This window comes from Hyperolius riggenbachi, chromosome 11, assembly GCF_040937935.1.
Source record: "Hyperolius riggenbachi isolate aHypRig1 chromosome 11, aHypRig1.pri, whole genome shotgun sequence".
Classification (NCBI taxonomy): domain Eukaryota; kingdom Metazoa; phylum Chordata; class Amphibia; order Anura; family Hyperoliidae; genus Hyperolius; species Hyperolius riggenbachi.
The window spans coordinates 205,115,598-205,141,531 of record NC_090656.1 but is presented as its reverse complement, the minus strand read 5'-3'; the positions used below and the strand labels follow the sequence as shown (position 1 = coordinate 205,141,531).

Below are 25,934 nucleotides of genomic sequence, written 5' to 3'. Positions count from 1 at the left end.
AGCTCAACATGGCAATAGTTTCGGGGCCACAGAGGGTCCCCTTCATCAGATACAGTGCAGACATACAATGGTATGTCTGCACTGTATCTGATGAAGGGAACCCTCGATGGCCCTGAAACAATTGCCATGTTTTGCTTACAATAAGGAAGGAATAAAACATCCTGGAAGATTGATATTGGTGTACTAGCCGACCTTAAATCTTATATGTTGGACTGATGTAACTTTTACATCCAGGGTAAGCACTTGACTGCCCACGGTAAGGTGTGCCTCTCCTAAACTTGATATTACACTCCTATTTGGTGTTGGACTCACTGCAGAAGGTGTCAGATATGGCCTGATGGCCTTTATAACCACCAGCTAGTGAGATTCGTTAGCAGTTGGTATATTCGCTTATCTTCTGAATAAACATGTCTGTTTGTCTTTCCTGCTCACATGTAATGTACAATATCCATGAGAAAGTTGATGCTCACCTGTTTTTTTTCCTCTCTCCACAGTCACAACACGAGGACCACAACGTTCCGACACCCAGTGACGGGTGAGATTTCACCAGAGAATGCAGAATTCGATCTACGGGAAGGGTATGTCTTTTAGTGTATTAAGAAAATGTATTTATCACTAAAGTCACACAATCCAAATGTTTTCTCACACGTTGGATGAGTGATTAGCACTCTGACCTTGTAGTGCTGAAGTCTGAGGCCGGCTTCATACTGCAGATGTGCGGTGGCCGCACCACCAAAAACAAGCGGTAATGTCTAAAATATGCTTCTGCACATGTGTGACACAGATAACTGCGTAAATGAACAGAGGCACCAAAAGGATAAAAATAGCTAAAAAGAAATAAAAAATAGGAGAGGCCGTGGTGGACTTACCCCCTCTAAGCAGACACAAAAACAGGTTGATATTATCTATCAACAAGTTTATTTCTTTATATATACACTCCAAAGGATCATGGCAACACGTTTTGCAGGTGTGGCCTCGCTTCATCAGGCAATAAGAGATGGAACATACAGCAACAAGTGTATATGTCTCAGCCAGATAACTGCGTTTTTGGTTTTTAAAATGTACGTGCGTTACCATAGACTTACACGATTACCGGCCCGACGCAGGTCGCCGCAGTAGCCGTGCGGTGACGTAGGTATTGAAACACATTAGATAGGGCACTTCCAGCGCAGTGTACCGCAACATGGGGTGTGTGAACTCCCCCCATAGATTAACATTAGGCTTTGGTAAATTTACTGCACCGCATCAGTGTGAAAGGGCCCTCAGGCTTCAAATCTCAGCATGGAGTATTCACTTTTTCTACATTTGTCTGGGTTTCTGCTGGGTGCTCCAGTCACCTTCAACAACCAGAAAAAACAACAACTTTCTGATAGGTTAGTTTGCTTCTCCTTAAATTGTCCTTAAAGGGGAACTAAACCCAGAGTTTATCTGCTCTAAAAGATTAGCCCCAGCATGATAACCTTTATGAACAAAAAAAAAAAAATCTTCGCACGGAATAAATTCAAAGAGTGCAGGTCTGGTTTGCGTGTATGTTAGGTTGTCATGGCCATGTGTTGCCTTTGTTTTGACATTTTATAAGGGAGTCAGAAGGGAGTCAGTTTGGTACCTGTTTACACTCCCAATTATGATTTTGCATTCACCGCACATCTAATGTATTACAATGACATTACTTATTGTCTATGGTTCTACATTTTAAAATCGCATGGTAGGTTTGCTTTTTTTTTTTTTTCATTTCATGCAAATCTGTGAAAATGTGGAAAAATCACAGGAAACCGGCATCTTGTGCAAAAAACCATATGCGATTTTTAGAGAGTCTGAAGCCTCCAAAAAAAAACCCCGTTTTTACTTTACAGTTCTCTTTAGCATTAATGCATTAGCTGAAACGCTGCATCCTTTAAGAAAATGCATTTATCCTTATCCCTTTGTGGGATAGTATAACAGTGGCTGGACAGAGTGATGGTTAACCACCTGAGCGGTATGGACGAGCTCAGCTCGGGGGATCGCATGGCCCCAGGTGGTTCTTTTTTAAAACAAATTGTTTTAGATCATGTAGCTAGCACTTGGCTAGCTACATGTGTCCCCCGATCGCCGCCGGCACCTTCTGATCCCCCGATCGCTGCCCTGATACATACCTCCACCCGAGACCCGCATTGGCGCAGCCTCTCCAATAGCCTTCAGGCGTCGCTATGGGTAGGATCGGGCCTGCGCATGACGTCGATGACGTCATGTCCGATCGTTGCCATAGCAACGACTGAAGCTGTTTGGGGGAATTGCGGCTCTCGCGGGATCGCGGCTAGGTAAATATAGCTGGCGGCGATTGGGGGGACCAGAGCGGTGCCGGGGGACTTGGGGCACATGTGTAGCATGCCTAGTGCTAGCTACACTATTTAAAATACATTTAAAACAAAAATTTCCCTCCCGTGGCCACAACAACTGAACGCCAGGGAGGTTAAGGGCTCTGCCTCTTACACAGGAGACCTGGATTCCAATCTTGGCTCTTTTCAGTAAGCCAGCAGCAATTCAAGGAGCCCTTGGGCAAGACTCCCTAACACTGCTACTACCTACTGAGTGTGCTCTAGTGGCTGCATGAGTCCGACAGGATAAAAGCGCTATACAAATACTGGAATTATTATAAAAGGAGCCATCCAACCAGCGTGATGGCCATTCACAGAAGGGCAGGAGACACACCTACCGAACGCCTTGGGGATTATAATAGATTAGAACTAAGCCTTGCCGGAAATCAGAGGAATACCGACATGTTTGGTGGGCTTGTTTGATGTCTATTGTTAAAAAGTTTTCTATAAAGTTGGAGTATCAGAGTTCTGTGTCCTTCGTGCTTCTTGACGAATCTCCAACTTATGCAATGTTCTGCTTGATGGTGGCGGGGTGGGAATCTATAACAGGAGATGAGACTTTGCTGGGGAATCGCTCATCTGTGGACGGCAGTACATTAATCCGCAGAGCTGTCTGTGGAACGAAGCGGCGCTTGTTAATTTGCTGTTCTGACTGCTAATAATACGAGCGGCTAATATGCTTCTGCTCTGGTACACGGTTGTAATTACACGCATTGCGTTCATCTGAGTGCAGGGCGGGCGATCGGAGGATTATGTCTGCAGAGTCATGGCTGACCCGAGAGGACACAGCGAGATCTTTCTCCGGTAAGAACTCTGCGCATGGCTGATATCTCTGCAGAACCAAGAGAAGGCTGCAATACAAATCCCCCTAGTCTCGCTGTACCTGGCTGACGATATAGCTGCCAATGCAGTTATCGCTGCAGAAATATGTAGAGCTGTAACTGGATAGAGTGCTGCCATGTTAAAGAGGAACTCCACTAAAAGACAGTAGTTAGAGGAAAAAAAATCAAGAAATGATTGCTATTTGCTGTGTAATTCGTTCATGTATTTTAATCATTTGTGAGCCTCCAGGTCATCATCTTTACTACTGGCAGACATTAAAAAGAAACACACAAAAAAAACCAGGCCGCTCCATTTACCATTATCTAACACTCCTATGAATATTGTAATATTATTATAGAAGCTGCATATTATTGTAGATGCTTTTAGGGCCATCTGAGCCTATCAAGTCATTCCATTGAAGTACTAATTTAGCCTCTCATTTTTTTTTTTAATGTATTTGATAGTAAATTTCCATGAAGTAAGAGTACACAGTTTTCTATTACATTGCACAGCTGTACTTTTTGCAGTAAGTACACTGAAAGTATCAGGATTGCGGAGTCCTGCATTTCCTTGCTGCCAAAAGTGCAGGAGTTGCTTCTCGAGCATATATCCAATTTCCTGACCCCTCCCACCTCCTCTCGACTGCTGAGGTTTACACTTTGTGGCAAGCACAACAGCTCAGCAGTCTTATTTTATTTAGACTGTTGTGAGTAGTTTATTATCACTTCAGCATGACAACTATTAATTATCCCAGCAATTCTGGGGTTTTTTTTCCAGTTATTTTCCAGAAGTTTCGATCATACCCCTCTGATTTTTGACAAGAAATGCAAACAAATTGAAACTGTAAGTAGGGTTGCCAGGTCGGCTGATGGAGAAAACCGGACAGGGGGTGGAGTTAGGGGCGGAGTCAGAAGCACACTTTTATGTAGAGTGGGGCTAAGCAATGGGCTTTTTTTAAAAAAAATTTATAGTATTTATATCGCACTGACATCTTCTGCAGCACATTACAGAGTACATAGCCATGTCACTAACTGTCCTCACCAGTAGTACTGGTCCAGTGCACATAAGAGACAGTTTTTCACCAGTAACTGCACATAAGCGACAGCTTTTCACCAGTAAATGCACATTATAAGAGACACCTTTTCGCCAGTAAATGCACATAAGAGACAGCTTTTCCCCAGTAAATGCACAAGAGACAGCTTTTCACCAGTAAATGCACATAATAAGAGACAGCTTTTCACCAGTAAATGCACATAATAAGAGACAGCTTTTCACCAGTAAATGCACAAAAGAGACAGCTTTTCACCACTAAATGCACATAATGACAAACAGCCAGTGTTCCCAGTATATGTAGCCAGGGATATATGTGCCCAGTATATGTAGCCAGGGGGTATATATGTAGCCAGGGGGTATATATGTCCCAGTATATGTAGGCAGGGGTGTAAATGTCCCAGTATATGTAGGCAGGGATGTAAATGTCCCAGTATACGTAGGCAGGGGTATATATGTCCCAGTATACGTAGGCAGGGGTATATATGTCCCAGTATATGTAGCCAGGGGGTATATATGCCCAGAATAGGTAGCCAGGGGGTATATGTGCCCAGAATAGGTAGCCAGGGGCTATATGTGCTCAGAATAGGTAGCCAGGGGCTATATGTGCTCAGAATAGGTAGCCAGGGGCTATATGTGCCCGGAATAGGTAGCCAGGGGCTATATGTGCCCGGAATAGGTAGCCAGGGGCTATATGTGCCCGGAATAGGTAGCCAGGGGGTATATGTGCCCGGAATAGGTAGCCAGGGGGGTATATGTGCCCGGAATAGGGAGCCAGGGGGTATATGTGCCCGGAATAGGTAGCCAGGGGCTATATGTGCCCAGAATAGGTAGCCAGGGGCTATATGTGCCCAGAATAGGTAGCCAGGGGCTATATGTGCCCAGAATAGGTAGCCAGGGGCTATATGTGCCCAGAATAGGTAGCCAGGGGGTATATGTGCCCAGAATAGGTAGCCAGGGGCGGGGGGAAGGGGGGCAATCTCCCCCCCCCCTTCTTCCCTCACCTTAGGGTGCTGTCTCTCTCCCCCGCTGTCTCCTCCAATATTGATGTGCAGGCTGGCGGGTGGCTGCGGGCGGAACTTACCTCTGTGTCGCAGGCGCCGGAAGTTCGGGTCCCGCAGCCGCTGAGTTTCGACTCAAAAAAGATCCGGATCAAAGATCCGAATCATTCATGAGCCGGACAACACTATTCAGACTGATAGTGTTGTCCGGCTCATGAATGAGATTCTCAGCGGCTGCGGGACCCGAACTTCCGGCGCTGGAGCGACACAGAGGTAAGTTCCGCCTCCAGCCACCCGCCAGCCCTGCACATCATCCTGGAGGAGACAGCGGGGGAGAGAGAGCACCCTAAGGTGAGGGAAGGGGGGGGGGGGAGATTGCCCCCCTTCTCCACCGCTGCTCCCAGCTCTCTCTCTGCTGCGCTGTTCTCCTCCTGCGCTGCGGGGGGGCTCTAAAACCGGACAACTTAATTGTCCGGTTTAGCATGTTTTTTTACACTGGACGCAGCGCACAAAAAACGGACTGTCCGGTGTAAAACCGGACACCTGGCAACCCTAACTGTAAGGCCCGGTTCACACTGGCAAGGATAGAAACCTGATCTGTAACATGGATACATTTTTAAAAGGCATCAGTTTTCCATCTGTAACCCTCCGTTCCGTTTGCGTGCAGTCAATACAACGCATCTTTCTGTCCAGAAAAATCGCTGCAGACCCAAACTTGCGGAACAGACTGAATGTATCCATTCAAACAGAGAAATGTTGTTGGATTTTATTGAAAATAGTTGTGAGATGGACAGTACACCTGTAATGTTTCTAGGGGCCAAAGAAGGATGAAGACTGGCACCATCTAACCAGCTAATAGCATTTTTCATCTTATATACTCTGAGTATATAAGATGAAAAATGCTATTAGCTGGTTAGACACTGACAGAGCTTGACAATGGAGGTCCTCCTCCGAAACGTTGCTACTGATGCTTTGTTGCAACCGGTCTGTGTCTTTTATAAATAAAGAGCAATAATACATTTACAGATGGTGACGGTCTTCATCCTTCATTGGATTTTATTGATTAACATAGGATCTATTCACTTCCATTAGGGATCGTTCTGTTATGATTGACTAAATGGATCTTTTTTTGTCCAATGTGAACTGGGCCTAATGCCTGATGCACACCATGCAGTTTTTGTTTCAAATTCTACTCAAGCAAGTGATGTGATCGATATTCAGATATGCCATCGATTGAGTATAGAAGAAAGCCCGGGACATGTATGTATTTTTATTTCCAAATTCAGATCATATTTCCATTTTTTATATCGATTGAACCGGACATGCTTAAAGAGAACCTGTACAGAGGAAAATTATTTAAAATAAACACATGAGGTAACTTCAAATGAACATTACATAGTTACCTTGCCATCAGTTCCTCTCAGAAGCTCACCATTTTCTTCTTACAGTGATCCCTTCCAGTTCTGACAACATTTTGTCAGAACTGAAATATATCAGTTGCTGCCAATTATATATCAGTTGCTGTCAGTTACAGCTGAGAGGAGAACTGATGTGTCCATGTTTCCCTATGGCTCAAGTGGGCGATGTTACAGTTTAACAGTGTGCTGACCAGGAAGCTGTTATGGGGTAATGGCCATTTTTAAAATGGAGGACGGAGAATTCCATTGATCACAGTGGACAAACAGAACGCAGGAGAGGAGAAAGAGATTGAGGAGTAGACTACACGGGAGGTAAGTATGACTTGTGTATGTTTATTTTGACTTTTAATTTTCAGTTCAGGTTTTCTGCCTGGCGTTCTATTAAGATCGCCAGGCAGGCTGCGGGAGGGTTTTTTTTAAATAAAAAAAAAACTATTTCATGCAGCCAACTGAAAGTTGGCTGCATGAAAGCCCACTAGAGGGCGCTCCAGAGGCGTTCTTCCGATCGCCTCCGGCGCCCAGAATAAACAAGGAAGGCCGCAATGAGCGGCCTTCCTTGTTTTGCTTACATCGTCGCCATAGCGACGAGCGGAGTGACGTCATCGACGTCAGCCGACGTCCTGACGTCAGCCGCCTCCGATCCAGCCCTTAGCGCTGGCCGGAACTTTTTGTTCCGGCTACGCTGGGCTCAGGCGGCTGGGGGGACCCTCTTTCGCCGCTGCTCGCGGCGAATCGCCGCAGAGCGGCGGCGATCAGGCAGCACACGCGGCTGGCAAAGTGCCGGCTGCGTGTGCTGCTTTTTATTTCAGCCAAATCGGCCCAGCAGGGCCTGAGCGGCAGGCTCCGGCGGTACTGGACGAGCTGAGCTCGTCCAGACCGCCCAGCAGGTTAAGGAACAAAGCGTGTATTCTGATCAATATTTTCCAGCTTGTCCAATCTGCTTCTGATTGAGAATAAGATTCATTTTGGCCTTGGTATTGGTCACTGACAATCAATAGGCCACATGTGTCTTGCCTGTTCAGATCATATTTCAGGTCAAGTAAATAATCTGAAGTGAAAATTTCATGGTGTTTACCAGGCTTAAAGAGAACCCGAGGCGGAATTTTCAGATCTTAATGGGACCCAGAGGCATATCATGTGCACAATGACATGCCGCTGCTAGTCCCCCCTGCGCTCAGCTGTTCCCCCCCCCCCCCCCCTTAAAATATCGCCAGGCTAGCGACAATCTACTTGCCCCTAGCCGCTCTGTTTACCAGAGGCTTGTCAATCGGCCTCCTCCGCATATCCACCTCCATTACAGCCCCCCCGCACCGCTCCAGTTTGGCTTCTGATTGGAGGAAGCTAGCAGAGGCGGGGAGTGGCGGGGGAGCCTGTAATGGAAGTACTCCTGGGTCGCAGCTTGGCTTCTGATTGGAGGAAGCTAGCAGAGTCGGGGAGTGGCGGGGGAGCCTGTAATGGAAGTACTCCTGGGTCGCAGCTTGGCTTCTGATTGGAGGAAGCTAGCAAAGGCGGGGAGTGATGGGGAGCCTGTAATGGAAGTACTCCTGGGTCGCAGCTTGGCTTCTGATTGGAGGAATCTAGCAGAGGCGGGGAGTGATGGGGGAGCCTGTAATGGAAGTACTCCTGGGTCGCAGCTTGGCTTCTGATTGTAGGAAGCTAGCAGAGGCGGGGAGCGGCAGGGGGAGCCTGTAATGCAGGCGGCAATGCGGAGGAGGCTGATTGACAAGTCTCATGTAAACAAAACGGCTTGCGACAAGCAGAATGTCACTAGCCAGGCTATATTTTCAGGGGGGATAGCAGAGCGCAGGGGGACTAGCAGCGGCGATAAAAGGACACAGAGGCATGTCATTGTGCACATGACATGCCTCTGGGTCCTATTAAGATCTAAAAATTCTGCCTTGGGTTCTCTTTAATCCAGTACTGTAGATTGTGATGCCTTTCAATCTAAATTAAAATACATAGATTAAAAAGTAATATCAATTGTGTGTTTTCATTGAAATCTATCGACGGCCAAAACCGATACCGGAACATGTTTCCTTGTTGTTCCCGACCAGGTTGTGCAGAGGCTCACAGGGCTCTGTCAGGTTACAGCAATAGAGGCTGCCTGTGTGGGTGGGACATGAACAATAGACCCACTTAGTGGCTGGCAGAGTGTTAGCGGAGCGGCTGGTGGGGTACAGCAGAGCGCGGCATTGCAACAAAATCTCTGCATGTTGTGCTTTTAGTGCGTAGTGTAATTACAGCTGATTCAGGCAACGTGTCGCCCCCGGAGACAGGACGTACATCGTTCATTGCCCGTTACTATGGCAGCCACAGTCACACTATCCAAACATTGGGGAGGTGGAAAGTGTATCACCGAATCCTGCCACTGTGTTACCTGCTGCACCTGCCTCTGTATGCAGCTGCACAGGCTGAGGGAGCATGTCTGATCAGCATCAGAGCTCACACTGCTCTGCCTCTGTATGCTTCTGTACAGGGTGAAGGGGAGCGTGTCTTACCAGCATCAGAACTCACTGCACTCCCTCTACCTCTGTATGCTGCTGCACAGGCTGAAGGGAGCGTGTCTGACCAGCATCAGAGCTCACACTGCTCTGCCTCTGTATGCTGCTGTACAGGGTGAGGGAGCGTGTCTGACCAGCATCAGAGCTCACACTGCTCTGCCTCTGTATGCTGCTGTACAGGGTGAGGGAGCGTGTCTGACCAGCATCAGAGCTCACACTGCTCTGCCTCTGTATGCTTCTGTACAGGGTGAGGGAGTGTGTCTGACCAGTATCAGAGCTCACACTCCTCTGCCTCTGTATGCAGCTGTACAGGCTGAGGGTAGCGTGTCTGACCAGTATCAGAGCTCACACTCCTCTGCCTCTGTATGCAGCTGTACAGGCTGAGGGTAGCGTGTCTGACCAGTATCAGAGCTCACACTCCTCTGCCTCTGTATGCTGCTGTACAGGCTGAGGGGAGCGTGTCTGACCAGCATCAGAACTCACACTGCTCTGCAATCTGCTGCACAGGCTGAGGGGAGCGTGTCTGACCAGTATCAGAGCTCACACCCCTCTGCCTCTGTATGCTGCTGTACAGGCTGAGGGAGCGTGTCTGACCAGCATCAGAGCTCACACTCCTCTGCCTCTGTATGCAGCTGTACAGGCTGAGGGAGCTTGTCTGACCAGCATCAGAACTCGCACTGCTCTGCCTCTGTATGCAGCTGTACAGGCTGAGGGGAGCATGTCTGACCAGTATCAGAGCTCACACTCCTCTGCCTCTGTATGCTGTTGCACAGGCTGACAGGGAGCATGTCCTACCACTATCAGAGCTCACACTCCAAGCTGTTACCAGGTGTAGTGACCTAGATCAGCCAAGCAAAATATCCCTGTCTTTTGGCTTTCACCATACAGAAGAGTGGAGTGATTGGGTTCCCTGGGTCCTGGATGGCTCTTTTCTGTGTTCAATCAGCAAACAAATGTTCTGTAGTTGGCTGCTGTATAACCCGGAGTAAAGTTAGTAAGGCTTGGTTCACACAGAAAAAAGGTGTCCTGTTCGTTCAGTTTTGACAATTGGCATCAGTTTTACATGTGCTTCTATGGCTGTGGGTGTGTTCACACATGAAAGGTGTACATTTAAAGAGACACTGTTCTTGCTTCAGAGCTCATAGTTAGCAGGGGCACGTGTGCCCCTGCTAAAACGCCGCTATCCCGCGGCTAAACGGGGGTCCCTTCACCCCCAAACCCCCCCACCCCTGCAAAATCATCGACCAACTTGGTCGTAGATTCTGCTCTTCCTGGAGGCAGGGCTAACGGCTGCAGCCCTGCCTCCAGTCGTGTCTATCAGCGGCGCATCGCTGCCTCTCCCCCACCCCTCTCAGTGAAGGAAGACTGAGAGGGGCGGGGGAGAGGCGGAGGTACGCGTCTGATAGACGCGCGGGAGGCAGGGCTGTGGCGGTTAGCTCTGCCCCAATGCGGAAGAGATTCCGCCGATGTACGGAGGGGATTTGGGGGTGAAGGGACCCCCGTTAAGCCGCGGGATAGCGGCGTTTTAGCAGGGGCACACATGCCCCTGCTATCTATGAGGTCTGATGCGAGATTTATTCTCGCTTCAGACTCTCTTTAAGGGTCAGTCCACACTTGTCAGGTTGCAGATCGGAATGCGTTTTCAACGGATCAGTTTTTCTAAAAACGGATCCTTTTCTCAAAATGTTGTGCTTTTGCAGCATACGTTTCCAGTCTGTTTAAACATATTTCAAAAACATGTCCTTCCTGCCTGAGGTTTCTTGTCTATTGGATAAAGAGGTCCGCAAAGATGACGCTGAGGGGTGGAGCAGGCAGTAGGCAATCTGCTTTGGCATTCGTTTTGTGTGCAAAGTTCTCTGTGTAGAGGGAGATCTGTTTTTGTGTTGCCTTTCATTGCCTCTGAGGGTATCCGGCCTCCGTGAAAATCTGCAAAATCCAGACTCTCCGTTCAGTTTTCTACAACGGAGACCACGGATCCATTTTTTGAAGTGTGTGAAGACGGTTGCTATTTTTAACATTGGTTTCCGTGGCTCTGTTTTTGGTCTAGGGCAAAAAAACCGTAACCACGAATACGGTTTTGAAACAAGTGTGAACCAACCCTAAGGTCCAGTCAGGTAAAATTGATAGAAAACTGATGCAAAACTGACAGGACTGGATTGGATCGTAAATGTACAGATTTATGTGTGAACTAAGCCTAAATCCAAAGTTTATTTGGCTAAAGCACAACACAGCAAATAGCATTTATTATTTAACAAAATAGTACATTTTTATATAACAATAAGAATAATAAAGAAGAAGAGAAGAGGTATTAAAGTAATGAAGCTATTTTCCACTCCTATTTGTCATCTGGGATTGCAGTTAGGCTTGCTGTGGCTGCTCTTCAAGTTCAGGTTCAGTTTTTGTTTTAGTGGTGTCATTTCCCAGCAATGTGCTCCACTCAGATTTCTTATCTGCATTTCCCATCCCCGCATTCCTCCAAAGCTGTGAGTACCCCTTTTATTTCTTACTTTTGTACTCCGCCCCCTCATTTTCCAGCTATGTGCTCCACCCCTTCCAATCTCTGCTTCATCACCTCCGCCCCCTCCATCCCCCTCGTTTACAAGTTCTTGCTCCACCCCTTCATTTCCCAGCCACCCCTTTGTTTCCCAGCTTTTGCCCCACTCCTTAAAGCAAGGGGATTAGCCATACTATGCCAGGGAAAAAAAACAACATATATAAGTAGATATATACTTGATCTACTTACATAACACCTGTATTGTACTGTCCACCTTTTGATTTCAGTGAATTTTATATAGTAAATTAAGAGAATTATGTTCCTGGTGGGAACCATGTCTTTTGCCCAGTTTGAGGCTAAATTCTGATGTCATTTCTTCCCTTAATTTTTTTTTTTTTTTCCTCCAATCGCTGAGTCACCTCAGCCTTGCTTGTAAACACAAGTGAGCAGAGGATCATGTTTCAGCTAGGCATCTAGGCAGGGAAATAAAGGGAAGAGGAGGAATATATTTTAGATAAAAAGAACCCCCAGCATGCAACTGAATGGCAATGGCTATTAAAGGGCCAGTGCTCCTAAGGTATGTGATAACTCCAAACCATAACAGAAAACGTTTTGAATGCAGGATTATAATCTTTATCATTTAATACACTTAGACCAGTTGCTGTTGAAATTTGTTTTTTTATGGTGACCATCCCGCTTTAATCACAATTTCCTGCTTAATCTCACATTTCCAGTTTTACATGAGCCGCTATCGCCCAACTCCTTGCCCCATATAATAATCTTTAGTATGTAGGTATGTGTGTGTATATGTGTGTCCCTCATAGGAGCTCACAATCTAATCTTTACCATAGTCCTATGTTCATTATAATTTAAGGGCATGCCAATCTATCTGTATGTTTTTGGGATGTGGGAGGAAACCGGAGTGCCCGAAAGAAACCTGGGAGACCCAGTGCTGCAAGGCAAGAGTGCTATCCACTATGTCACCATGCTGTTTAAATAGAAGTTGATTTTAGAGCACATCTTATTGGTCAGCGGGGTTTTGTCGCCACTGTAGGTGGCTCTTCATGAAATCTGATCTATTTCTCTTCACTAATGTTTCCCTTCGGGGATGCAGTGATCTGCCTCATCAGAGATTCAGTCATCTTTAATCCCTACTTTGTAGCTGAATTGAGGCATGTGAGTGATCAGAGGCAGACCTGGTGCTGTGGATGAGCTCCGTGTGGTGACACATCTGAGGATGTGAGTGGAATCAATCCTCTCTCTGCGGCTTCTCTGTAGCTGAAATGAAAGAATCAAAGAATGTCAACGTGATCTAAGGAAACGTCTTGATGCTTCTGTAGAGCTCTGTCCCCTCTATAGCTGTGTGTTGGGAAATGGAATACCTCTTTCCTCTTCCGTGTTGGGTTTACATAAGTGGTGAGTGGAGAGCTCTGGTTCTGTGTATGATGACAGATGCAACACCCACTTCCTTCTGGGCTACACCAAGTGTACAATGAAGGGGGTATGGGGAGCCTAATGATGTATAGCTGTGTGGTGACAGGTGGAATTCCTCCTCCCTTTTGGCCTTTTGGCCTGTACCATGTGTGCAATGCAGGGGGTATGGGGAGCCTAGTGATGTATATCTGTGTGGTGACAGGTGGAATTAATCCTCCCTTTTGGCCTGTACCATGTGTACAATGAAGAGGATATGGGGAGTCTAGCGGTGAATTGCTTTGTGACTTGTGGCATAACTCCTCCCTTCTGGGTGACACCAAGTGTACAATGAAGGGGTATGGGGAGCCTAATGATGTATATCTGTGTGGTGACAGGTGGAATTCCTCCTCCCTTTTGGCCTGTACTATGTGTACAATGAAGGAGGTATGGGGAGCCTAGTGATGTATAGCTGTGTGGTGACTTGTGGCATAACTCCTCCCTTCTGGGCCGCAACATGTGTAGAATGAAGGTGGTATTGGGGAGTCTAGTGATGTGTATCTATGCGGTGACAGGTGGAATAACTCCTCCTTTCAGGGCTTGGTGCTAGCAGGGCTGTGGAGTCGGAGTCGAGGAGTCTGAGCATTTTTTAGGTTCCTGGAGTCAGTCGGTGGTTTAATAAAGTTGTTGGATGATTTTTGTACCCACTCCATAGTCCTGCAAGGTAGTAGGAGTCTGAGCAATTTGGGTACCTGGAGTTGGAGTCCATTTCATAAACTGAAGAGTCTGATTTTTGTACTGACTCCACAGCCCTGGGTGCTAGGAGGTAGGGTACCTACTACCACCACCGTCTTTACAGTGAGCAGTATATACAGTAATCTGGTGCAGTATAGCTTTGTGCTAATAAGTGGAATACTTCCTCCTACTCCTGAGCTAGATGTACACTGAGGGTTTATGGGGGACTCAAGTTCTGTTCGGTGAGGTGGTGGATGCAGAATACTTTTTCCCTCCATGGCTACACCAGCTATACAGTGCCGGGAATATGCAGACTCTAGACCTGTATGGCTTGCAGTGAGGGGTATATGCATAGTGCTGTATGGCTTTATGGTGGGTTGAGGTAGTCATCACAGTATCTACCTATTTAGGGTGCTTTCACTGTAGATATTCCCATGTATTCTGGTGGGGATTGATATTCTGCAGATATACCCCAGTGCACAGGTCAATTTCCTGATCTTCCTCCTGTGGGATCCTGGGACCCGCCTGTTCTTCCGCCATCTAACATACGTATCTGATATAACACAGACACTAAGCATATCCCTGACAGGCAACAATCTTATTAGTGCCAAATTAGGCATGGCAGATTCCCCTGCAGCAAAACAAATGCATTGCGCTTAGACAATGAATACTGCAGAGCAAACTCTGCCTTCTCGTTATTAATTTATTGCACTGCAGCATCATTGCCATGTTATTTTGCGGCATAAATTTGTTACCGTGTGTAAGGAACGGATCAGATTATACCACTTAGACGTGTGCCTGATAGTGCCCAGTAAGAGGGCTAATTAAATTGCTTGTTTGGGACAAGAAACTGCAGATCTTCTTTAAAGAGGAACAGTAGTAAAAAATAATGTAATTAATAAAAAATAAATGTTTGCCTTTTGTGAAATCTTTTCTCACCCTTTCCTCTCCCAGATTTACTTTCTGAAATTTATCTCAGCCACTGGCAGGTGCAGCTCTGTGGAATGTTCATTTGCTGAGAGTTCCAAAGCTAGTACTAAATAAAACTGATCTCCCAGAATGCTCTGGGAGGATAATTATGCATAGCTAAACAGCCAAGGCTAAGCATCACTGGAAGGGTACGGTTAGATGCCAATATACAGCAATATATAGATATAAGTGTTTCTGATACTGAAACCAGAAAGATTTACATAAAAGTGGGTAACCTGAATAACCAGGAAGCCCCTGATTCTCAAAAGGTTGGTTTGCGCAGCGCGTGAAAATTCCTTTCACGTGTTGTATTGAACACCATTACCATTAGTACCTTGGCTAGAGGTATTGGCAAGAGTCACAAGTAAAGGGATGGTCCAAATTGCAAGTTCTTGGGTGAGTATGTTACACCTTCATTCTGGAAAAGCCCCTTTATGTACCTTTAAAACATAACTTTTATTAAGTCTACACAAAAGAGAACAAGAGCCAAAATGGAACACATAAATAAATGAAAACCTCGCACTGTAGACCAGTTGATAAAACTAAGGGGCTCAGTGGTCAGTGTCAACAGCCTCAAGATAGACTCTACACACAAGTTTTGGCCAATCAACCCCTATGTCAGTGATCTGCGAACTTGGCTCTCCAGCTGTTAAGGAACTGCAAGTCCCACAATGCATTGCGGGAGTCTGACAGCCACAGTCATGATTCATAAAGGCAAATGCATTGTGGGACTTGTAGTTCCTTAACAGCTGGAGAGCCAAGTTCGCAGATCACTGCCCTATATAATCAGCCCGGGAGTACACCACTGAAGTCCCCTGGCATCTGTAATCGTTTAGCCATAAAGTACTCTGGTCCACAAGGAAAGTACAGAGTGAATAAATAAAGTGCTTGAAACAACTCTACATTGCTAACATGTTTTGCCCATAATGGGCTTCATCAGTGGTCCACCAAGTGCATAGTGAGTGCAATTAAATAAAAAGGCAAAGCAACCTTCCAGTGAGACTGTCACTGGATGTGTGTGCATGCATGCTGCTTCAGTCAGTGTTTCCTTTGTATTTGCTCTCCTTTTTCATTCTTAAAAATCTTGGAGTTCTGTGTTTGCCTGTGTAAGAAAAAAGCATGATCAACAGATATGGGATGCTGGTGCAACTGGAATTGATGCATCAGCAGAGTTTACTGTGTGTATCGATGGCTTTATAGATTGTTTTTGTTGTCCAATTTGCTCTGCTGTTTGTGTAGATGCATCTTAAGGAGCCGAGATTGTGGATGATGCATCCTTGTGTTCTATGAAGCTGCTGTAATGTGGCCGTAATTAAATTATTATCGATCACACAGGAGACAAAGCAGGAAAAAAGAGAGCCGTGAAAGGAGCAGCAACGGTAAAACGAGGTGATGTTTATCGATAAACTGCTGGAACACCATAAAAGCTGTTTATAGCACATAAATGTTCAAATGGAGGATGTGGATGAGGCGAGCCTAGAGAATGATGTAGTTGAAGCTGGTGTGTTAAAAAGAAAATAAAAAAAAAACACTGTGGGAAAAATGATTTGAAGGAAAAGTTGAAAGATTGTCATGGCAACTAAATCAACAGCCATTCAGTCCCTACTTTGCTCAGAAATGAAACCATACTGATATATTTGATACATGTGTAAATGTTTGCTAATAGACAAATAATCACATGAGTTTGGCGCCAGAGTTTGAATCATGAAGATTGAGCCTCCTGTGTCTCTTCAGTCCCGCTGCTGGAAGGCTTCAAGCAGTCTCAGAAGGCCAGAGGATGTCACTCAGCAACAATGAGGAAGAGAAGAATGAGGAAGAGAAAGAGAAGCGAAGCAAAAAAAAAATTATGATCTGAATTGGTTGTGTAGTACGGATAATTACTAGAATATTAGTAGCAAAGAAAATATTCTCATATTTCTATTTTCAGTTACATAGTTTTTTGTTTGTTTTTTATAACATTGCATCATTCTCTAATATTTGCAGTTTACACACTACTCAGCATTCTAAATGATTTTGCAGATCAGCCCAGTGAACTATTGACCCATCCTCTGCAGGAAAACAAACAATACAATGCCAGACACTTGAGATAATTAGCTTCAGATGTCAGAGCTCTCTGCAAGTTTGAAAGTGGTGGAGCTCAATGGCTTTTTTTGCATAGATAACAACTGGAGTTTCTTAACTCTTCCTGTACTGGAAACAATATTAGACTTATGTCTCTGCTGCTAATGTTGTATTTCTTAGCTGTACTATACATACAAAGATGGTTATCTGATCACTTTCTTATCAGAGTGATGAACTGCCAACATGACAATAGAACAGTGAATGCTAGCATTTAGTAGGAGCGTTTGCAGGCTTTCACAAAAGCCTGTCAATAGATCCCAGCATTGCATCTGATCTCAAAAGCAACCTGCAGCTTCTAGAAGTCGTTTGCGGTTTCTGGTGTTACGTTTGAATGCCAATGAAGTCCAAGAAAAGCGCAAATCCCAGCCCTTTCCCTACACCCACTTCCTGCAAAAGCCCAAAAAACGCAAAGCTCTCCTGAAAGCCATTAAAAGCCTTTGAAAGCCATCAAAACACTGAGCATTGCTTTTTAGTAGAACAATAAAAGACACATGCTGTTCATGAGCTAATGAAGCTGTAATTGTTTTGATATGGTCTGTATTGATTGTTGCAACGTTTGATTTCCAAGACCATATTCCAAAAAAGTATCATGTTCTGTCATAAAGTGGCTGCACATCTCTCAACATTTATAAGAAGGATTTGTTATGTGGGTTGAGTGAGTTTGAGCCAGTAAGGTGGCCTGGTGGTAATACGTATACCCTTTATTAGACTTGTCTTGAGAAAACAATATTTTTGTATCTAACCTATCAATTCCTCATTGTTGTCAATGCCAATTAGTGTAGGCTACAGACTTTCTATTCATAAGTTTAGGGGTTGGAAGGGAGGCAACACCTGCCTTGCCTTTGGTGCCAAAATGACCAGAAATTGACTTGTTATTCTGCAATGTCTGTGGAGCACGCAAGTAGATGGTAGGTCAGCCAAAGGTGCTTTTTCAGTGTCTGCTCAGGTTTTTCCAGTTACTCCACAGATGTTTATATAGCTTCAATTCTGACACACTGTCCCGGTCTAGATCATTACAGCTGTTTTTGACCACACTAGCTATAAACATAACTGATAATTTATCATGTCCCTGCTATGTTGTTTTATGATGAGAAATGTTTTGGTTTTAATGGAATGTTTAGGTCTTACATTTTTCTGGCCAAAGCCTTTTTGATGTGTTTGTCACTGTTCTGTACTTCTACCATTGCTAACCTCTTCCAGAGCTGTAGAAAGTGAGTTCCGCACAATGTAGGTAGAGTCGAAATACCTTCCAGAGCGCTGTACACAGGAGAGTGGAGGATAGTGAGACTTGGCTGAGCAGCACAGCAAGAAGTTGGGGAGATAACTCGCTGTATTGATTTCATCAATCATCTCCTTCATGGTAGTGACAGCTGGATGATGTCAGCATTACCCCGTCACTCATTTAAGCGGTGTCATCATGTATTCAGCTCTGGTTGGCCCAGGGAAGATCATTTCCTCTCTGTTCTTCTGAAGAGGTTATTGATCCGATCGGCCTTCCTGATTCCAGTAATGGTTGTGATAGTTGTTAATTGGAAATCCATCTCATTAGGCTGCTCCCAGTGCTAAACGTGGCCTAAAACAGGTAGAAATTGCTTCATTCTATTCTGTTTCTGATCTGTGAGAATGAGGTGATGGGAGATACCTCCACACTTGGGTATTCTGACCATTATTATTGCTAGTTTCTGCAACTCTGATTAGTGTCCACCCTTCTGTGCATTGGTCACCCGCGTTATTACCGTTATACCATTCATAGTAGATTCCTCCACGGACTTGCAGTCCATTACCCTCATTCTACCTGCATCCGTATTGGCAAAATACTTGTAACTAAATTCCCACCTGACCTGCAGAATTCTGTACCTGTTATACTGTTCAGATGTACCGGTACTTTATTTCTGACAAGCAACAAAGAAAGTCACATCTGATGTCCCCCAGTGTTACAAATGCAATCAGTGTGTTCTCCACCCAGTTACAGTGGGCTTGTCCTCCGCCCCCAAAGTATCCGCTGGTCATGTGATATCACAGATCACATGACTAAAACCAGCCATACATGTCCTAATTTGTAATGCAGATAAGATCATCATTATCAAATATGGAGGTTATCTGTGATGTAACGAGTGATTTGCGGGAGAAATTGACTAAAATTGCAACCGGATGATAAATTTAGGTCCATCGGACGTGGTGGTAGATCGCTGGCCCATAACATTTCACTGCTTCAAACAGTGTAGTGGTAATCTATTGAAAATCCTTGTGCAGTGTATGGGGGGGAATCAATGAATTGATCGATCTCTGATCAGATGCAGATCAGAGAGGGATTGATCAATTTTCCACATTGGGCAAAAATCTATGTGTATGGCCACTTTTAGGCCTGGTACACTACTTCCAGACCCCCCCCCCCCCCCCATTGATTGCCCGCATTCAAGCTCAAGATCTATCTATTTCTTGAGCGTAATCAGATTTATTGGCTGGAAAATATTAATTGAAATAGCAGCCATCATGTCTATGTCTAATTCTGATGGCATTTTTCCTCACAATTAATTTTCGATCCATATCCAATCAGAAAATATTTGAAAGATATAAAAATTGCACATGTGCACTAGCTTTCTTCTATATCTGACCAGTGTCAGATCTACATATTGATTGGATCTCTCATACGAATGTCCCTGTATATCTGCCCTTAGCAGAGGGATCATGGAGAGCATTAGTCTGCACTGATAATGTTCCATCCATTGTACTGTGTGCATTAAAGAGGAAGTGTTACGACATATAATGGTAGTAGAATGCAGTAAACTATTCAGGATACCCATGTTGATATGCAGCCCCGCCCTCCCAGTGATGCTTAGCTTAGGCTGTTTATGTGGAATTCCTCCCCCCCCCCCCCCCCCCAGAGTATTCTGGGAGACGAGGTTTATTTTGTGCTTGCTTTTGAACTCTGTTAGGCCTCTTTTCCACGAACTGTTGAACTGTGTGCTCAGCAAGCAGTTACCAGGCAGCAACAAGCAGCAGTGAGCAGTTGTGAGAGTTTGAGAGGCATTTCACTGCCTGTCACCAGTTCGTGGAAAAGAGGCCTAAATTAACTAATGGGGGAGGAGCTGGATCTGAAATCAACTGCAATGCTTGATTTACCGCCTTTCCTGGACTTTGTTCATATTAGCCAAACCAGATTAATGGGATTCTAAGTAGCCCTTAGCAATATAAGATGAGCTTATGATGATAAATTACAGAATGAGAGATTACTTCTAGTACAGACTGCACTTTGTTCCGGAGACATGATGCTGTTATGAATAGTGTCACTAGAAAGTGCTTACTCTTTGAATTTTCAAGCCTCCCAATTGGTGTGCTTTATAATGTGATGGATGAGGGATAGCTATGGAGCAATTTGCCCCAGGCTGAGTTATTACATCAGGTTCCCTTGGACCTTTCTATACATGTTAAATACAATGATTACTTGGGTGTGGCATGTCCAAAGTCCAGCCTGGGGGTCAAAAGTGGCCTACTGAGCCCTTTCTGGTGGCCTCCAAAGCTCTCTACAGTTGTTAATTCCATGCAGAATGTAGCTGCGGTGCCACATGGAGGAGCCACCTTGTGTTGCCCCGCTTTGCCTTCCCCTTTGTTCGCCTTTATGTTATCAGACACCACTGATTATTAGTTGTCACTATACTAGCAGCAGGAACAGCTACTGATTAGCAGTTGCCACTATAGGTGCGTACACATGCACTACAGCCGCCAACGACGGGTGTTTCAGCGCCTCCCGCGGGGCGGACTTTCAGGCGACAGTATCGCGTGTGTACGCGCTGTCGGAGGACTGATGAGGCTTTTTCTGAGCGATCCGCTCAGCGGATCGTTCAGGAACAGCCTTATCGGTCTGCCGACAGTGCGTACACACGCGATACTGTCGCCTAAAAGTCCGCCCAGCAGGAGGGTCTGACGGACCCGTCGTTGGCGGCTGTAGTGCGTGTGTACACACCTTATGACAGCAGCAGCAATAGCCACTGATTAGCAGCTGCCACAGTGAAATGCCTCTCAAACTCTCACAACTGCTCACTGCTGCCTGGTAACTGCTTGGTGAGCACACAGTTGAACTGCCCGTGGAAAATATGCCTAACAACTGATTAGCAGCTGCCACTGTGCCAGCAGCAGTAACAGCCACAGATTAGCAGCTGCCACTGTGCTAACTGCACATGGTATATGGGTTATTTCCCATGAAATTGTTTTGACAAATGTCACATAAATGTCATGGATAGTGTACCTAATGACAATAAGCAAAAATTGTTTAATTTTGCTAGTGCGACCCCCTAGCACCTAGTTTCTCAACATGCGGTACGCGTACCCCAGGGGATACTCCTGATGGATCCAGGGGGTACTCGGGCTTGATCTACTTAACCAAGAATAACAAATTTAGAGTTTTACAAAATGATAAATCTTATATAAACAACACCAAATTAGTATTTTAGATAATTAAAAGCAATAGTTAAGGCTTGGAAATTGTTTGGTACCAATTATCATGTACTATAATTGAATATATATTTGTCAAGGGGTACTTGTGATAATGTTTGCTATGCTAGGGGGTACTTGGTGAATTCAGGGTTTTAGAAGGGGTACATCCCAATTAAATGTTGAGAAACACTGCCCTAGCACACTCAAGAACTGAGATCTGGCCCTTGGCCTAAAAAGGGGGTAAGCAAGGAGAGGGGACAGTTTAGAGTAAACCTGTGATCAGAAGAATGTTAAAAAGAAAATAATTTGAAACTTACCAGCAGTGTAAAGCCTTCGGAAGGTCCAGAGGCTTCCTCTGTCTCCCTTGAGTGCACTGCTGCAGCCTGAGATACTCTACTTCTTTGTGGCTGTGCTCACGGGAGCTTGCTCGTGCGCGGAGGAAAAAGCTGTGCACGGGTGGGTTCTTGCTACTGGCCAGACCCATGGGCGCACTTGTGCACAGACTGGATCGTGCTCTTGTCAAATATGTTCAGAGGACCCTTGCACTAAAACGGTGGGCACCAGGTGGCTCTGGGAGGCTTCCCATTACTGACGTATTTTGTTTGTTTTTCTTGTTTTGCTTCAGGTTCCTTTTAATGATTACCAATAGGCAAAGGTGATCTTTACCAGTACAGCACCAGTGAAGAGCTATTTAAGTCATTAAAGGGGAACTGAAGAGAGAGGTATATGGAGGCTGTCATGTTTATTTCCTTTTAGACAATACCAGTTGCCTGGCAGCCCTGCTGATCCTCTGCCTCTAATACTATTAGCCATAGCCCCTGAACAAGCATGCAGCAGACCAGGTGTTTCAGTGGTTCAGACTTATAAGTCTGATCTGACAAGACTAGCTGCATGCTTGTTTCTGGTTTTAATCAGATACTACTGCAGAGAAATAGACCAGCAGGGCTGCCAGGCAACTGGTATTGATTAAAAGGAAATAAACATGACAGCCTCCATATACCTCTCTCTTCAGTTCCCCTTTAAAGGAGGACCCAATGAAGGCCATTTTGTCTCGGGGTCCCTGGCATAGATATGCAACCTTTGCTTCTCAATAGCTATATTACTGACTTGACTGACCAACAGAGACACTCAGGTGGTCCACACCATCTCTGCTCAGGACTCAGGAAGTGCTGAATGTTATGTCATGCAAAATACACTGCAGATACTCTTTAAAAATAATCTGTATTCTAAAATTCTTACAATAAAAAGCATACCATTTTATTCATTATGTTCTCCTGGGCCCCTCTGTGCTGTTTCTGCCACTCCCTGATGCTATCCTGGCTTGTAATTGCCATTTTTATGCAGTGTTTACAAGCAAAAGACATAACAAGTGATAGGCTGAGAGTAGCTCAGTGTGTGAGTCATAAAGAGTGTGCAGGTGGCCGGGAGAGGGTGTGTATAGCTTCTATCCAATCACAAGCAGCACAGCACATTCCAACCTGACTGCCTCAGCCCGACAGAGGAGAGAAGATTAGATCATATAACAGAGATAATACAGCCACTGTGCAACTAGGAAAGGCTGCAGTTAGACAGAGCACATTAGAACAGCTATAGGAACATATAGGATAGAAGAAATATGGATGAACATTGTTACAGAGTCTCTTTAATCCTGTTCTTTATCAAGTGCTCAGTTCATACTTTCCAAGTCATCTTCAGAGTCATTTTAAATCAGACCAACTCAGAATAACTGGCCTCATTTGTATGCTTTTATTTTCCAACTTTGTCCTTTTTAAATGCGTCTTGTATTATTTCCGAGCTGAGAGCTCACTTTCCTCCATAAAATATAAAATCAATGGAGCCAGGTAATTATATTGCACAAGTTCCATATTTTCTATAGAAATGGCACAAACAGGTCGATAGTACATAATAGCGGCGCTGTAAATAACTGAATTGTTTCATTGCAGTCCTCTTTAGAACTGGAATGCTGAGCTGGAGAGGTCTGCTTGCTCCAGTAATAGTAATGGAGGTTAATCGCTTTATACTGTGATGTATGGTTATGCGAGTCGGACGGTAAGGAAGGCTGAGCGCCGAAGAATCAATGTCTTCCAATTGTGGCGAAGGAGAAGAATTTTGAGAATACCTTGGCCTGTAAGAAGATTGAATCAGTCTATCCTTAAAGAGGAACTTTTCCCAAAAATAGTATAATAGGAAATATAAATCAAAACATTGTACAGGGAGAAGTTAAAAATAGAAGTGATTGTTATTCGCCATGGAATTCGTTCATGTTGTTCGATCCACAATGAGCCTGCACGTCATCATCTTTACTGCTGGAAGACAAGTAAAAAACAACAACTAGACAGCACCAGTTGCCAGTATCTATACCCACACCCACTAACAATACGATAGGCTAACAGGTTTTTGTTTTTTTTAATAGATAAACGTATGCACAGAGGGATATACTGGTTGCTGGGCAGGTGGAAAAAGATGTTATTTCCCACCCACATTACGAGGTTCACAGACAGCAAACTGTCAGGACCATGGTCATCACATTGTGGGAGGCGTTTCATCACAATATTAGCCACACAGACCCCCCCCCCCCCCCCCTTGGGAGTAGGGACACTCTGGATTATACAAAGCCTTCCCAGTCCTCTGTCTCCTTGTTCCCTCATCAGGCCCCCAAGTTCAAATGTCCAGTGGCTGCATCTTTGTGTCTTCTCGGAAGGCTTTGGAAGTACTCTGGTCTCCGAATACTTCCAAAGACGAGCGGCTAGTACAGAAAATATACTTTGGGCACACTGACTTCCAATGGACACACACAAGGCCGGCCGGCTGGTTTCACAGTAGTAAAAGAAGCAGTGGTGGCTCCTCCCAAAAAAATTTTTGGGGGTGGGGGGGGGGTGATATGCAAGTGCTGGACCAATTTCTGGGGTTCGCCTGTGCACACAGGCCTCCGACGAAGCAAGGCTCACACCACAGCGAAACGGTCGTAAGGCCGTGCACCCACTGGCGCCCACAGCGTCTCCCTCACCCCAGCAGCAGCAGCAGCACGATAAGTACTTGGTTGATGTCAATGTATCATTTAGATGTTTTCACCATCCATCTCCACATTTGTACTCTTGCTGCATTTATTAAAGCTACAGTGCCAGACCAACTTTTTCCTCTTTGATGTACTTTGTAAACATTGGTCCACAACGGTCTAGAGCACGCAGCATTTGCTGAGGGGAAACATCACAGCTGCTGACATACTCATCAGCACCCACGTGTAACACCGAGTGCCTGCCTACTTTCTTTTATTTTCTTTAATTTAAAGTGAACCCGAGGTGCGAGTGATATGGAGGCTGCCATATTTATTTCCTTTTAAACAATGCTAGTTGCTTGCCAGCCCTGCTGATCTATTTGGCTGCAGTAGTGAACTGAATTACACCAAAAATAAGCATGCAGCTAATCTTGTCAGTTCTGACAATATTGTCAGAAACCCCTGACCTGCTGCATGCTTGTTCAGGGTCTATGGTTGAAAGAATTAGAGGCAGAGGATCAGCACGGCAGCCAGGCAACTGATATTGCTTAAAAGGAGATAAATATGGCAGCCTCAATATTATTCTCACCTCGGTTCCCTTTAAAAGTGCAACGCAAAGACAGTGGGCCCAAGTTTTGGTGACCCTTTCCCCAGAAAATTCACATAATTGTGTAGATTTTCTCAAGAAAATACACTTAATGTGAGCAGATTTGTCCAGAAAATACGTTCAATCATGTCGACAGATTTGACTAAAAAACACGTTCAATCATGTCGGCAGATTTGACCAGAAAATAAGTGCAATCATGTCAGCAGATTTGACCAGAAATACATGCAAACATGTCAGCAGATTTGGCTAGAAATACGTGCAATCATGTCAGCAGATTTGACTAGAAATACATGAAATCATGTCAGCAGATTTGACGACTAGAAATAAGTGCAATCATGTCAGCAGATTTGACTAGAAATACATGCAATCATGTCAGCAGATATGACGACTAGAAATAAGTGCAATCATGTCAGCAGATATGACGACTAGAAATAAGTGCAATCATGTCAGCAGATTTGACTAGAAATACGTGCAATCATGTCAGCAGATTTGACTAGAAATGCGTGCAATCGTGTCAGCAGATTTGACTAGAAAATATGTGCATTCATGTCAGCAGATTTGACCAGAAATACATGCAAACATGTCAGCAGATTTGACCAGAAAACATGTTCAATCATGTTGGCAGATTTGACCCGAAAATACATGCAATCATGTTGGCAGATTTGACTAGAAAATACGTGCAATCATGTCAGCAGATTTGACCAGAAATACGTGCAATCATGTCAGCAGATTTGACCAGAAATACGTGCAATCATGTCAGCAGATTTGACCAGAAATACGTGCAATCATGTCAGCAGATTTGACCAGAAATACGTGCAATCATGTCAGCAGATTTGACCAGAAATACATGCAAACATGTCAGCAGATTTGACTAGAAATACGTGCAATCATGTCAGCAGATTTGACTAGAAATACGTGCAATCATGTGGCAGACTTGACCAGAACATACACCTGGCTGGCTGTAATAAAAAAAAAAAAAAATTACTCTCCTGCAGCAGACCTCCTGTCCCGGCCTCCATCCGG

The 25,934-nt window shown here is 44.9% G+C and overlaps 1 protein-coding gene and 1 long non-coding RNA gene across 8 annotated transcripts in view; one reads left to right on the top strand and one right to left on the bottom strand.

Moving 5' to 3' along the window:
- The window catches only part of PLEKHA7 (pleckstrin homology domain containing A7), a 353,339-nt gene that overhangs the window by 213,176 nt on the left and 114,229 nt on the right, over positions 1-25,934 (top strand). For all 7 annotated transcript variants that reach the window (XM_068261471.1, XM_068261463.1, XM_068261462.1 and 4 more), the window contains one exon: positions 495-578. In XM_068261471.1, coding sequence (XP_068117572.1) covers positions 495-578 — 84 coding nt within the window. The remainder of the gene's footprint in view (positions 1-494; positions 579-25,934) is intronic.
- LOC137539007 (uncharacterized) lies at positions 478-21,828 on the bottom strand. The gene is made up of 3 exons (XR_011024915.1): positions 21,627-21,828; positions 12,837-12,918; positions 478-567 (listed from the first exon to the last, which is right to left on the bottom strand). It is a non-coding gene; the product is annotated as an uncharacterized lncRNA (long non-coding RNA).